Raw genomic sequence first — 15,933 nt, forward strand, 5'->3', positions numbered from 1 at the left:
GAAACTCAGATTGGACAGATAGTCTAGCTATCTGTCTGGATTTACCCTGCAGAGATCTGAGGAGCAGTTAACCATAGTCCTCAGAAATCCACCGGAGTTTAAAATTCCAACACAAAGAAAGAGCAAGGTAATGGACATTCTGCCTGGAAATGACATGCGCAAAATTTCCGGCTGCACCTAAACAATCCCGGAAGTGGAACTTTGTCAATGTAGCCTACACAAACAATGAAATATGTTTGTATTTGTCTTCATGTTTTTAAATAACCAACTTAACTGTGTTATTCAGGTGTTGGCAGAGTGGAAACAGAAGTATGAGCAGGGTCAGGAAAGAAGGACAAACGGCAAAATTTCAGGTGGCAACGGAGCAATCCCAGAAGTGGAAGGTCGTGGACATAGACTACGAGTCCAGAAAATAGCGACTCAAATCGGACGTGAGTACTGGACTCGGACTTGAGTACTCCATCACTGGACTAAATAGATATCAATATCTTCAATATATACTTTTTTTTATAACCTATTCGACATAAGTAAGTAGTAGTCAGAAACTTCATCCAACTTCCGAGTCCAAGTCATCAGTGGGCGAGTCCAAGTCGAGTCATGAGTCCAGAGAATAGCATCTTGAGTCGGACTCGAGTACTCCATCACTGATTGACTTTACTGTCATTATGAGTACATAGAACTAAATTACAGGTGCTACTCTATGGTGCAAACATACAGTGGCTTGCATACGTTTACACACCCATGCTAAAGTTGACTAAAAAGAGGAATAAAAAATCATCTTTTGGCAATTGATCTTAATGACTTAATTTAAAAACATTGGGAAAAATCCAACCTTTAAGGACACCAATTTTCTTTGTGAATGAATAATGTATCGTGAATAAATAAATTTTCTTCCTTAAAATACAGGGGGCTTAATTATACACACCCCTATGTTAAATTCCCATAGAGGCAGGCAGATTTTTAATTTTTAAAGGCCAGTTATTTCATGGATCCAGGATACTATACATCCTGATAAAGTTCCCTTGGCCTTTGGAATTAAAATAGCCCCCCACATCATCACATACCCTTCACCATACCTAGAGATTTGCATGGGGTACTTTCCATAAGATCATCTCTCAATGCAAATCAAACCAGCTATTAGGCTAACTGAAATAAAACCATGACAATCTCTAGGTATGGTGAAGGGTATGTGATGATGATGTGGGGATATTTTAATTTTGTGTATGTGTGTGTGTGTGTGTAAACTTATGCAAGCCACCATATGACTGCAATTTTGAATACCTTTTAGAATAACACAAGGAAAATAACAAAGCAGTGCAATAAGTGTTTCCAAACTTGGTTTATTGTTTGTTTATTATTTAATTTCTGTTTTGTTTATGCTGGTGGATCACGTCACAAGAGGAACAACAGCTAAAGACAGCACGTCTACCACAGGAGCTGATCACTATTCCTTTCCAAAGCACCAAACTGACGCTCACTTGTTTTATAATCCTTTAACATGAAATGTAACTTCAACAACTTCAATGCAGAAAGATGAAATGAGGAGGAAAAGGAGAACGGATTCCCTGCTGGCTGATCTGAGGGCGTACAAAAGAGTGGAGTGGTGGTCTGAGGCAAAGACTTCACAAGCTATGAATAGCTGTCTACAGCTGAGGTAGGTAGGTCTGAGGAAAAACACAGGCACCCTACGTGGGGATTATGTTTGCTGAATTCAAACAAAATGTCAACCCCTAAAACCCAGCTAGACTGGATTTAATGAATAATAACAGGAATGAACACATCCCCTGAACATTCATTTGCTTGCTTTTTTTTTCTCTCTCTCTCTCTCTCTCTCTCTCTCTCTCTCTCTCTCTCTCTGTATCCTTCTATGTTAGAATCTTTTTACTCATCTTTTTATCCTCCTCTCCATCCTTCTCCGCTTGAGTTCTGCACTCACGCTGGAAGACGGGCTTTTAAAGCTTACATCTCATCTGCAGGAGGTGGCGTCTTTAGGAGAAGACAACTCAGGATTCTTCTGAAGGAAGGGACTTTTGGAAAGTTCTATGAAAAGACTTGAATGTTTAGTTGAATAATTTATACGGTGAAAAGCTTGACACACAAACCCAGCGCACTCGCCGACGTGCTCGCAATATGATGGCGGTCATCTGAGAGGTCATAGATGATTCATGGGCAGGTTGGAGGCGGGCCAGGGAGAGTGGAGGGTAGAGGATTTAGACGGGGAGCTTAGCGCCTTCAAACACTTGTTTTTTTAAAAGCTCCATTTCTCCACGCCGTTAAACGAATCTCTTCCCAGTGAGAAATGAGAACATTAACTGGGACACGGACATGGTGCACTCTGCACCCTGCCGGGCCCTCTGAGCTGTAACATTTCACATCTGAGCTGCTCTCCTTACAAGCTCCCCTGACACCACAATGCATCATGGGAGGGCTGTAGGGGAGGTTTGGTTGGGGCAAAGTGTGATGTGTTTCGAAACCTGACAACAGCTGCAGGCGTTTCCATTAAGAACAACACAACTCAGTGTTACAACTGCACCTTAAGACCCACGGAGGGTCTTTTTCTCCAGGACCTCATTCTTTTTTTTTCTGTATTCCCACCTCCAGAGGTGAGACGGAGGGATGAAGAGGGAAAAGAAAACAGACACGGCAGCAGCTTTTGACAAATTCATCATGAAGTGGCTCAAACGGCCAATAGGTGCAATTTATTGGGTGCTATTTTTTTTTTTTGTACATGTACATTTTATTTTCTAGCGTAACTGCCAGATCCCGGTTTACTAGCTTTTCACTAATGCCTTAAGGCACTGCTGACTAAACAAACCATCACTGAACCACAGCATATCTACTCCCACTCCAGCTCACAGATTCCCTTATCTTGCCTCTGCACCCATATCACCCAGTTACACTGATGAGTCATTGCATGTCACACACGTTCTATTGCACACCCTGTGATCTGTGCTGGACATTTTCTGAGTGTTACGTTTCCAAGACACGGAAATATTGTTTATTTGAGAAAGCAAAAGATCACACCAAGTTAAAGTGCTAATATTATGCTTTTTGGCTTTTCCCCTTTCCTTTATTGTGTTCATTTTAGTGAATGTTATAGGTTTACAAAGTGAAAAAGCCCAAAGTCCACCCCAAAGGGACTTACCATCTCCAACAGAAAACACTGTTCACAAACTGCTCCAAACAGCTCTATTGTAGTCCAGCCTTTACTTCAGAGACAAATGTGGTCACTTTGGAACACACGTTATAATGCTCACCTAGCTGCTAGCGTGGCACGCCCTCATCCTCCGGTCTGACTGGCTAGTAGTCCTTACCTAGCTACTGTGCATGTGCGACTCCTAACAAAGATGGAATAGAAGTGAGATGCCTCACTCTGTAGCTAAAACAGAGAGCTCAACACAAATATATGATGTTTTTTGAAAATTAAACCATGTCAACCTATTCTGATATAACCTCCAATTACAATTATGAACTTGAAATACCTGTAATATGAGCACTTTAAATAAGTCCTAAATGTGTAGGTGGCGGTTTGTGTGGGGGCAACTGAGCGTGGTGCAGGTGACTTGCTGATTCCATTTCGTTTGCTTTCTAGTAATGCAATATTAACACTTCCTCCGTGTTTACCTGATGTCCTGATAAGTTCAGAATTAAATTTCCACGCCACTAATTCCCTCTGTACAACAACAAAGTCATGTCATACCCACCAATCTGTTGCTCTGACTTCCTCTTTTTAACATACTGCACCGACGTTTCAATTATCAAGCATTAGCCGGTTCGGCCGTGTGTGCATGTTAGTGCCTCGTGCATCACTATCAGATGGGGTCGTGACAAAGCGTAGGTATTTGACGAGCGGAGGAAGGGTTTGTAAGGGTGTGGAGCCAATCCCAGACCACTTTTTTTTTTTTTTTTTTTTTTAAATAGTACGAGTACTGCCCCTTTAATGTCATATTCTCGACCTTGTCATTTAGAAAACATATTAAAGTAGGACTGAATGCATTTGTGATAGGGCTCACCATATGCTTCAATAATCCAACACATTAGTTTGAGAGCCCTTAACCAGGAGACCTTGGCTCAAGCATGCCAATTGTATGGTGGCCCGAGACGGTTCAACACAAACACAAATGCTACAACACAAACGCAAAAGCTACAACACAAACGCAAAAGCTAAAACAAAAATACATAAGCGACAACAGAAGTGAGTGTGTTGTTGACAAACGGAGCCGGAGGAGGAAAGTTCTTGTATGTTTGAGAAGCAAGTGAAACATGGCTCCTTGCTAATTATGATTACTGTCACTACGTGATTGTCACAAATAAGCAACACTGTTCAATATCTTTGTCAACAACACGCTCACTTCCATTGCCACTCACTTCCGTTTTCGCTTTTGTGTTTGTGTTGTGGCTTTTGTATTTGTGTTGAACCGTCTTGGCCCACCGTACGTTTGGGATGTGAAGAGTATCTGCCCTGTCGATGTGACCTGTGTCTTAGAGGAAATACGGTACATCTGAGAGCTGTAACTGACCCCGACCTCTGCCCTCCCTGGAGGGGTAAACAAACACATATTCCCCACATAATGTCTGAAGAAGGATTCAAAAAGAAAATCCACAGTTCAAACGAAGTAGATGAGGGACAAAAAAGGAAGGATTTTTCTCACCAGCGGATGTGTGAACTCGGGGGCATGGTCGTTCTTGTCTGTGATGGTAATGGTAGCCGTGGCTGTTCCTGTTAGGCCCACCTCACTTCCTGCCATGTCCTTGGCCACAATCTCTAACTCGTATGTTGTGGTCGGCAGAGTCTGAAGGACAAACACAGAGCCATTCAGAGTTAAACAAATAAGAAATATAGATGTGTACAGAGAACAGAAATATTATACATGCACAACCATATATACAGTATACAATCACAAATGACAAAAGTCATACAAGTTCAGACAGTCGTACTCGTTTCTGGGAGGACTCATACATACACACGTGCACATGCTAGTGTGTGGTGATAATCTTCAGATAATCTATTTGACAGGCAAATCATTAAAAGTCATTACTAAATGAATGATTAGCCATGTGAGTGATTAAATTAAATCCACCTAAAGCGAAAGCTAACACTTATGCGCCATGTTTCACGTTGCTGTAAGACCCTTCGACAAAGCTCGAAAGCTCTTATAATAACCCGCGAGAGGCTTGAATCTACCATCAAATTGAGGACAAAGGCTGAAACAAATCATCACCGTGTAAATATGCACCCTCACGCTCACATAGCGGTGTTAAAAGCTCCAGTAAACACTGGCGACGTCTCTAGGGGAAAGGTCAGGAATCCACATTTTGAAATTCATGCATGTAAGAACAGATAAGGTGCTATAAGAGAAAAGGGTCCCTAAAGCTACGCAGTACGGGATCAAAGTATAAGCATACTTTGCACGGTTTACGCTTATCCATTTTAAAGATCCCCGAGTGGCTCAGAGTTGTTGTTTTTTTTTTAAACACACGTCTTCCACAATGCATTGAGCACTAGGTCCTCTACATAATCTGTAAAATCATAGCGATCATTCAGGGACTTGAGAACACTTTGTGACATTTGCATAGCTTTTTAGAATCCTCATATTTCTTTTGTTATTTTTGTTGTTGATTCGACGTCTGAGAAGAAAGAATGAAGATTAAAAAAACAAACATGCAATTAACACTTACAACACAAATGAAGTCTAATTATTCTAACATTCCTACACAAGCCAGGGAGAGAGGGATCTGTCCGTGATTACAAAGTAGCTTTCCCGAAGCGCAAAAACCTCCAAATTAGATAAAGTAATTCATTTACTGGCCTGCGCGCATCTGTAATCTATATAACAATTGTAGAAATGTTGTTCATACATACAGAGAGAGGGAGGCCTTCATAAAGATCATAGCAGGGATAATCACGTTTTGCCATAATTCATGCCTAATAGAAATGTTGACTCTGGTGTGTAAATAACAGGAGGTAGGGGCTGGTAAAGCCAACATTTATTTATCCCCCGCAGTGTTTTCACCCTACTGGGGGTGTTAACTGTCACATGCTTAATAAACTTCATCCATCTGTCTTCCTGGAAATGCTGCTGGAGCTCTCTCCTGCATTGCAGATTCACCTCTGAGTGCATGTGTACGCTTCCCGTTGACCCCTGGTACAAACCACACAGGAGGGAGATGCACACGAACCCAGTGGAACACACGCCTCCACCCAGAGGAAAATAAATAAATCGGGCTGCCATTTGTTGTTTTGAATAAAAAGCGATAGAAATCGTATTTTGTGTAACAGATAATGACAGGAATTCGGTCATTTTGGCTCCTACTTTTCCTTGTTTTGTTTGCCAGACAGGCTTTTCATTAGGCCCTTATTTAACACACTAACTGAAATGCCTATAGGAGGGCATTCATGGGCCAGCTGATGGCCACTAAGGTACTGCTCCAGCTGAGCCTGTTTTACAGTGTAGTTACATTAGACAGCTTTCCATGCTCCTTGTAAAAGTGCTTTGTTAGCTGGTGAAAGATTTTATTTTCAATTTCACGTCATTTTACGGCACTGCACGGTTGGATTTAAGCAGTAGCAAAAGTAGTAAAACAGTACTAGTAATGCCTCTATCTATGACTGCAACGTACCTTTTTGCCGTTCAACTTTTAGACAATCTGCCTTTTCTTTTAAAGCCACTACACTGTGGAATGCAAAAAATATGTTGTTGTTGTAAACCTGTATGTTTTTTATTGTGCCCTGCCAGGGGACTGCAGATGTAAATTAGCCTGATGTAAATTAGCCTTGTAACTCTGGTACAATGCATCAAATGGTAACATTTATGTTTAAATTTGTACATGGTCCCTAATAAATGAAATAAACTTAAAAAAAAACTAATATTTGTGATTTAATGTTTATTTTGATGCTTTTATATATGCCAGCAGGTGGTTGGCAATGTTAAAAGCTAGCTTATAATTGTTTGGAATATTCATCCCCTTCGATTGCATTTACATTTCACACACACACTATTATACACTACCCTAAACCCACCACGGTGTTTACATCATATTTTCTGCCTCATTATGTATTGTTAATGATATTGTTTACTGACAAAGAGCTGTGACCCGACATCCCCTCACGTTGTACAGGAATCCCCTCAGTTTCAAACTGAGCAGCAGTTGTCGGTGTGTGTGTGTGTGTGTGTGTGTGTGTGTGTGTGTGTGTGTGTGTGTGTGTGTGTGTGTGTGTGTGTGTGCGCGTGCGTGTGCGCGTGCGTGTCCTACTTTTGCCTCATCATAGATAGTACTCTAATCAATTGCATCTGAGGCAGGCAGGGGAACATCAGACAATCAATGGGTAGACACCTCAAGGCTCCATTTAATTATCACATCACCTAGAACAGTGATAACCCTGAAATGACATATTTATTTTATTTTTTTAATTGAACCTTTATTTAACCAGGAAATATGACGTACATCATTTGTCTGTGTGACCGATATCGAGGTCAGGAGCAACATAATTTATGGAATGCTTAGGGTCAAAATCTTAAGTGTACCGTCCAAATTTTTACTTTAGAAACAGAATGCTCGAGAGTGGTAGCCTGGACGCCCACAGCATTTGAGGTTGGGATGTTCGGTCTGGACTTGATCCGTTGTGGAGCAACTATGCTCGAACCAGAGCTGTTTGGACCAATCAAATTGTCAGGGCGGGCTTTATACGATGACGGACAGGTGATCAACAGTAACGTAATCAACCACGTCACCAAATAGCGCTTGGGTTGAATTCATTTACAACAGAGATGCAGTTGAGTTCTGTCGACAACAACGCGTTGCTCAACATACGTCACATAGTCCTTTGCTGATTGGTTGTAGGTCTATCCAATTGAGTGCAGAGGCATTTTCCTTCCTGGTTCGGTTGAAACACGCTCCAAAATCACAGCCCAACGGAGCAGTATCAGACTCATATTCTGACTAGAATCGGAGTTTGACGACGTCAGGCTACGAGAGTGGACCTTTGAATGGAAAAATGGGTCCAAACATAATTTCCATAGAACTGAGCATGCCAAGTTATGTGCATCAATACAAAAAAAAAAAAAATCCTGTACTGTAAATACCAAATTACGTCTAAACAGAATTCTTTTTTTTTTTATTTAAAGGCGACTTTATATACAGAAGAAACTAGAAAAAATAACAGAGGACAGGCTAGGCTGCCTCCTGTCATTAACTCCTTCCATTCAAACAGCTGCTCCAGGGGAGATTGTGGGAAGAGCGAGACAGTAAACAGGTGTTTCTATCAAAAGTTTGTCACACATAGTGGGTGACAAGGGTGTCCCTCACAACCAGCCCCTGCTCCATCAAACAACGTGCAGGCAGATGGTGCTCCACGGACCTGTGAGTTTATTAAACCGATGCACGCAATCACACATGAATACACACACATGCTGACTCTGAAACACACACAAGCACACGCACACACACCTGCACACAGAAGTACACTTTTGCCCTCCAGCTGGAGAAGAGAAGAGCTCTGGAATAGCTGCAGTCTCAGTGGTGTCTGAACACATTGAGGGTGGCCTCCTCTGGCGACTGACAACGTCTTAATGAGTATTTCCTGAGTCTCAACTCAATTATAAACTCCCTGGCAGTACCTGGCCAAGAAACGATGTTGAAATTCACTAGAGACACAGAGTTACAGCAATGGGGAATTTTCCCTCCAGGTGTCGGAAAACTTCTACTGGCATAGTGTTGATTGAGATACTCCCCTCAGTCAGCCCCTTCAATTTCTCAGCTCCTCGTTAGCTTGTCTTGAAATACTTGATTAAACTTTAGCGAGCAGCATTAGTGTTAAAGTCAATGGAAAAAGTTACTTTGTGGTCAATACTCCTAAGCAAAAAAATATATAATCAGGGACTCTCCTCACCCAGGCCACGATCACTTTAACAGGCGTTACAGGTCTGTCAGAACCCGCACACTCAGGGTCAGAGACAGCTTTTTCCCCACAGCCATCACAACTCTTAACATTCAATTACAGTAATAGAACTTCATAATGCTGAATGATTATCTTGCCTGTTTTGCACTGCATATGCACTTTTCCAGTAGTGTGATCTTTTTCTAAAAAAAAAAAAGATTTTTTGGTGTGAGAGTACAACGTGAGTAAGTGTATGAATATATACTACTGTGCCGTAGAAGCACCTGTCCCTGTGTATGTGAGGGTATGGTTGTGGAAGGGTATGGCGTGTGCGTATGAATGAATACTTCTAGGCACCAGAAGGAGTAGCACTTACATTTCGTTGTGACAGTGTTTTACAATGACAAATAAATGATTATGATCTCTTCTGATCTCTGTGGGTCGAAGTAGACAAAATCGAATGAATGGCAACATGTTCAAAAGTAAGTAAAGTATATTCCCTCGATATGTACTCTTGTGTCTTTTCATACTGTATTTGTTACATATTTTTCAGCTAACAGGCTCCCAGTAATTCCTCTTAAAGTGTGCGTGGAACTAAACGCTAATGTCAGAATGTAATGATATTATACTTTCAGCATGTTTTTTGAGCATACAGTATACCTTTGAGGTTATTCTGGAGAATATTCTAAACAGTATTCATCATTGTCTTGGATTGTTGCAATAATAATAAACATTTGCATAAAGCAAGCATATTTGTCCGCTCCCATGTTGATAAGAGCATTAAAAACCTGAAAGAAATCCCTTTAAAAGTACATTTAGAACAGATAAAAAATATGCTATTAATTTGCGAGTTAACTATGGAAAATCATGCAATTGATCACAATTAAATATTTTTGAACAACTTTGACCTGATAATGGCCCTAGATGAAAAGTTTAGGGATCACCAGAGTTATTACAAATCATCGGACATCAACTTCAATTTCTGAATTAAATTTCAGGGCAATCCATTCAAAGGTTTTTAAGACATTTTACTTAAAACCACAAATCCCAACCTAATGGCAGCACTAGAGGAATAACCAAGGATCACCAAAGCCATTGTCCATGTAATAGTTGCTGGAGATATTTTAAAATCCACAATCCAAATCCAAAAATGCCACTTTGCTCGTTTGAAAGCCATGATGTCTCTCTCTCATGGGTGGACCAAATTCTCTGGGAGGGCAAAGCAGAGAAACGGGAGGTAACCTTTCCCCTTATGACCTCATAAAGGGAAGATTCCAGATTGGCCCATCTGAGCTTTCATTTTCTCAAAGGCAGAGCAGGATACCCAGGGCTCGGTTTACACCTATCACCATTTCTAGCCACTGGGGGACCATAGGCAGGCTGGGGTAATGCATATTAAAGGGAATTTTCATGCCATGGGACCTTTAACAAAGTAGACACACTGTTCCTGCTGAGGGACTGACTAAAGGCAGCATAACCTCTGTCCAGTCAAAGCAAGTTTGCCGGTGTGGTCTTTGGTAAACTCTTGGACTATCAGATGAATGTCAGAGTAAAAGGAATCACTGTTCCCACCTGAAGAATAGCACTGCTTTCTTTCCAATGTGCTGTATAATTTTCTTTGTAAAACATAAGTGGGAGAAAAACCAAGGAGCCACAAGTGATTTCACTGAGCGATTGTGTTTGTGAAAGCTGACGTGAAACCGAACAAAGAGCTAATGAAGTCGAGCGTACCAAATGATATGACAGGCCTTGTTTAAGAGACATCTGATCGGAGAATGACATTTCAGACCGTCACATTCTGCCTTGAAAGGATTTCATCAAAGCCCCTAGAGTAAGGGCTGATCCATGGCATAAAGCAAGGAGAAAGAAGAGGATGGAAGTAAGAGAGAGAGAGAGCGGAATGGAGAGGGATAAGTGAGGGAAGAAAGAGGCTAGAATGAGAGAGAGAGAGAGAGCGGCCTGACATCTGAGACACCACATTAACTCTCTGAATAGGTGTGATATAATAATCAAATTGGCAGTGGGTTCTTTGTTCTCCTCTGGCCCTTCACTAGTGCTCACTCTCAGCACCAAACTACTGGTTTTCTTCAGGCCTCTTTTCATATGCTTAGGGAAATGATGACAGACGTAAAATGGCTTAGAGAAAAAAAGAAAATCCAAACGGAGTTATATGAAAACTCACTAGTGATAGCATTTCCACAAAAGCAACATTATTCCTCTCTACCTATATGCCTTCACTGGCTTCATTTGTCTACCTCTCTTCCTTTTGTTCTTCTGGTAGAAAGGTCTTTCCCGCTAAAGTTTAAATTGCATTTTATCCTTAGCTTTGATAAGACATTATGTGTCATAAGCTGTGTTTGGAGGCCTCCAAACATGGTCTGTTCCTTCTTTAATCAAGTTCTATTTTCCGCTTTTCATTCTTGGTAGTCTTTTTTTTTTAGGATAACAAAGTAAATAGAAAGAAAAAAAATGAGTTTTCAGGATGCAAGGTTCACGTTCCCTTTATGAATCTCTCGAGATTGTTCCATATATCATTTTCATACTCATTTCCTCTATAGCCGCTTTCTGTAGTTACAGAAACGTAGTTATAGGAAAAGTCCACTTCTAAGCAGATCTACTAACTATTCTCCCCCAAAACCGTTTATATATATATATATATATATATTTATATATATATTTATTTATGAAGTTTTACAATGAAAGCTGTAACTGTCATTTTCTCTGCCAGCATCACTCACAGGCTTTCACAATGATTCAAGATCCACAGTCCTTGTTCCATACAGAAACATATTCCAAAGTTTATCTAAAGTTAGTATAAGGCTGTAGCAGTGGGAGTCAATCAAATTAAGTGGGTTTCTCCAAAAGTTAGTCTTTTCAGTAGAAATTCTCTTTGTGTTAATATCCCTCCACTGCAACTCAACAAGAAAACTCAGGGGAAACACAAAGGGAATTTCATACTAAAAGAGCTGTAACTTTGAACGCTATCCATTTGATTTAACTAACTTAGACCGCTCATAATAACTTCAGAAACCAGGAAATCATTTTCTGCACAGACTGAAAGTTCCCGATCAGTTTTCATATGCGTGCATGGCTGTTGTTCTAAGACAGACTTGAAAACTTGTGAACCTATCCTTAAGGCAAGAACAGAGACAGCAAGAAACAGGAATATGATGCTGCAGCCATACAAGCAGCTCTGTTAGGCTTTACTTAGCCACAGCCTAATGGCTGATTCTTACATTTGTTTTATGTATTATTAGTGTGCATTGTCCCTGCTCAATAAACCTGAAATGAATAAAATAAGCTGTGCTTTGAAGTAATTGCAAACATGCTTACAATGACAATGCTAACAAGCCGATGTTCAGTTGGCATAATCTTTACAGTCGATGAAACAATGACATTAGATGATAAGGGGATCTAGCCTGACAAGCCAGACCCACATCAAGATGTTGGGTCTGGGAACTCACCATTGGCAGGGCTCAATCCGAGGGGCGGGATAAACGGTTGTCTTTCAAATTCTCTCTGCACGCAATAGGATAGCGCCACAACCAACCAGAGCAACGCTAGTTGATAGATTACACTTTTGCTGTATCTGGTCAGCAAAACTCCGACCACATCTTCCTTTTTTTAAGAATGACTTCAGTGCTGTTCTTTGTTCTTTTCTCAAAGAAAAGATCAATTCCAAGTCTGTTCCGCTGTTCCCAGCAGCACCAGCCATAAGCCCGCCCATCGACTCTATACACATTGTGATTGGCCCGGCCAGAGTTAGGTTTTTTTCCAGCTCGCAAGCCAACGCAGAGTTGCTAGACCCCCTGGCTGCAAATTCCATTTGCTGCCCCTATGGTGTGTCTAGATTTCTAGGCTAAAGGGGATCAGCAATTCATTTTAATGGGGACATGAAAATCACGGCAATCCATCCAAAAGTTGTTGAGACATTTCACTCAAAACCACGGATGTCAATGTTATGGTGGTGCTAGAGGAAAAGTCAGAGCATCACCAAAGACCGTAGGAAACAACATCTGGAAACGACGGAACTCTGGACCAAATTTTGTGCCAGCATATGTTGAGATTCACAAGGAAAGTGACATCTTTTACCTGCTGGTAGTGCTAGAGGAAAAGTCACGGGATCCCCATAGTAATTAGGATTCATCTTCTGGGCACCACGAATGTTTGTACAAAACGTCAGTAGATGCTTTCCGTCTGGACCAAAGTGGTTGACTGACTGATCGACAGGCCGACTACCCAACAGACTGACATTTCCATCCGGTTAGCATGGCTAAAAAATAAAAAACCACACATCTTGATTGCTCTCATGACATCAGCTATACTCTTTTTTCATTTCACCTGTTTAGTCTTAAATATAACTTTTACCAGATGCTCAGAACTTTTAGTGGGGGGGAAGGGGGGGGCGTTGCCGGGCAGTACAGTAGAAAGCTCATTAGGTAACATGCTGTCTGCAGCTAGCGTGGCTGTGCTCATTGAGGTGTCAGAGAAAGTCAGCAAGATGCCGATCACAGATCAACTGGAGTGAAACCAGTTTACACTAACACGCTTCAAGCTGCGATCACAAGTGTGCTTTATCTTTCAAGTACTGGATGTTCATTACAGGGTGCACAGGAGGTGTGTGTGCTGGTAAAGTCACAGCATGTCCATGTAAGAGTTAGTCTCGCATTGCCAGGCCTTCCTCCATAGCGCTGCGGAGGAGGGTCTGGTTAGTCCACACAGCATTCCAGGATGGGAGAAAAACATGCTCTGGCTTATTGGCATTTCTTTAAACCAATCACAATCGTCCCCGCAAAATGGCGGGGAGGAACTTGTTTTTGTGGAACACACGTACGTTCAAAAGTTGTTTCAGTCGTGCAACAGAAAACTCTGATTGGACAGATAGTCTAGCTAGCTGTCTGGATTTACCCTGCTGAGATCTGAGGAGCAGTTGTCCGTAGTCCTCAGAAAACCACCGGAGGTTAGAACGCCAACACAAAGAAAGAGGAAGGTAACGGACATCCGGCCGAAAAAGAGGGACATGCGGAATTTACTGCGGCACCTGAACAATCCCTGAAGTGGAACGTCATCGATATAGACTATTTTGAGTAAAATGTCATGTTTCATTTACTAATGTATATGTATTAATGCACCGATTTGTTTTTTGCCAATAATTAGATTCCAAACTCTCTCTCTCTCTCTAACATTTTAGCTCCACTAAACCTCACAGGTCACTGGCAGCCTCCTGCACTCCACCTCTGTAGACATATGATTAATCACTTTGACAATAGTTAATTACAGTAGGATGGCAGCCATGTGAGGCCCTTATCTGGGCCACTGCGACCTACGCAAGTGATCTATTTCTTTCATCAGCTTCTTAAGCATGCTTAGCATTCAGCCAGAGGAGAAGGTGAAAGGGACGTATGGGGGTGGTAGTGGTGGGATGGTGACACCTTGATAAGAGTGTTTAATTTTAGGGATCTTTCCCCCTTCTCCTTTCTTCTGTACAATTCCAAACTGCCATATTGATAGCTGCTGCATTGTGCCAAATCAAAACATGTTTGGTTCTTCTAATATGCAGAGAAAGAAAACAGGTAGGTAACAATTCAACTTTGGCATTTAGCAGATTTCATATTGTTAGATAAGATTAAAGAATGAGGCCTAAATTTGAATGTAATTAACCAATACAGGTATTTCAAAAAAGCGTCACTATGACAGAAGTGCAGGTGCACGTTTTCATTTTGGCACCAATCTTTCAAACTGAACTCAAATAAATATTGCATGGGAAATAAATGTTAGCACATTCATTATTTTCTTACATTGTTTTGCATGTGAAGAACAAGAGGCGTATGATGTAAAAGTATGTAGGCTGTGAAAGGCCCAAAGGTCCCTGTGTTCTCACATTAAAGAAAAGAATTCTGTGTGTAATGATTACTAATATTTGTACTTTTTAAAGACCTCCAACGATATCAAATGGTTTTTTTTCTTCAATTCTTTTCACACCCAGCTTGCAAGAAGTCTCAGGTCTCAGTCCCTTGACACTGACCATGTCTCTACTGACTGATAATGAAAAGTTCAAACATTATATGTAAATTATTATGTTATGTATTGAAATGTTCTGTAATTATAGATGGGAGAAACTGCACCTGTGGTACATCAGTTTAATAAACATGTGGAGTATTGTGTTTGGCATACAGATTTTGCAACTAGACCATTTCTGCACAGGGTTTATATAACATCTCAAAGGTGGAATCCACAGGCTATTATCTTGACTCCAGCCACATCATTTATAACTAACCTCACTGCATACAAATGAGAGAATAGTTAATCGACCATAAAAATGAGCCTGGCTGATCTAGCCTTGATGCTGAACACACTGATACATTACAGCATTACATTGAATGAAAGAATCGCTGCTGCTTGAGTCTGTTGTCTTGGCTCTATAAAATCTTGGTCCAACAGAACCAGAGATACGGCATCTACCCCCTGGGGACAAAAAAGACTGATACATGAGAAGGGACTGGTAAAGCCTTTTCCCCCTTAGGTCTTTCTTTGCAATTTGTGGATCAACACTCCCACAATGGGGTGATAATAACATAACTGACAAAGCCTGCAGCAACTTCCGTGCTCATACTACAAACCACTGTCTATGCGGCAGGAGTAGCGGGAGCAGCAGCACAGTTTTAGAAATACAGAGGTCCAAAAACCAGGGGTGGGGCTAGAAGGGAGGCATGGGGTGGCACCGCCCCTCCGTCCCATCGTACACCTACCCGCCCATTGGGCTAGAGAGCCGTCAATCTGACAATTGTGATTTCAATTGGATCGGAGCACTGTCACTTGCCTGCCTGCTGTTGCCAATTTTCCCAGCCCTTGTCACATGAGCAATTCATGTTTTCAAGACTATCCAAAATTTTGATACCATGGAACCAGCACTGGAATTGTTTTTAAAAAAAAAAGTGGCAGACTGAGTCTATAGAAAATGTGTATTGTATATTGATATACAATTTGTTTAAAATGAAAACAAGTGAAATGACTCATGAAAGTGATGTTCTATTTAGCAGGATTACATTGTGTTT

The 15,933-nt window shown here is 41.2% G+C and overlaps 1 protein-coding gene across 2 annotated transcripts in view; it reads right to left on the reverse strand.

The window, feature by feature from the left end:
* The window catches only part of cdh13 (cadherin 13, H-cadherin (heart)), a 402,025-nt gene that overhangs the window by 81,026 nt on the left and 305,066 nt on the right, over positions 1–15,933 (reverse strand). For both annotated transcript variants that reach the window (XR_003693189.1, XM_028585823.1), the window contains exon 9: positions 4,653–4,793. Coding sequence is in view for 1 of the 2 variants with exons in the window: in XM_028585823.1 (XP_028441624.1) it covers positions 4,653–4,793 (141 nt within the window). In the remaining variant the exon portion in view is untranslated. The remainder of the gene's footprint in view (positions 1–4,652; positions 4,794–15,933) is intronic.

Source organism: Perca flavescens, chromosome 8 (assembly GCF_004354835.1).
Source record: "Perca flavescens isolate YP-PL-M2 chromosome 8, PFLA_1.0, whole genome shotgun sequence".
NCBI classification, from domain to species: Eukaryota; Metazoa; Chordata; class Actinopteri; order Perciformes; family Percidae; genus Perca; species Perca flavescens.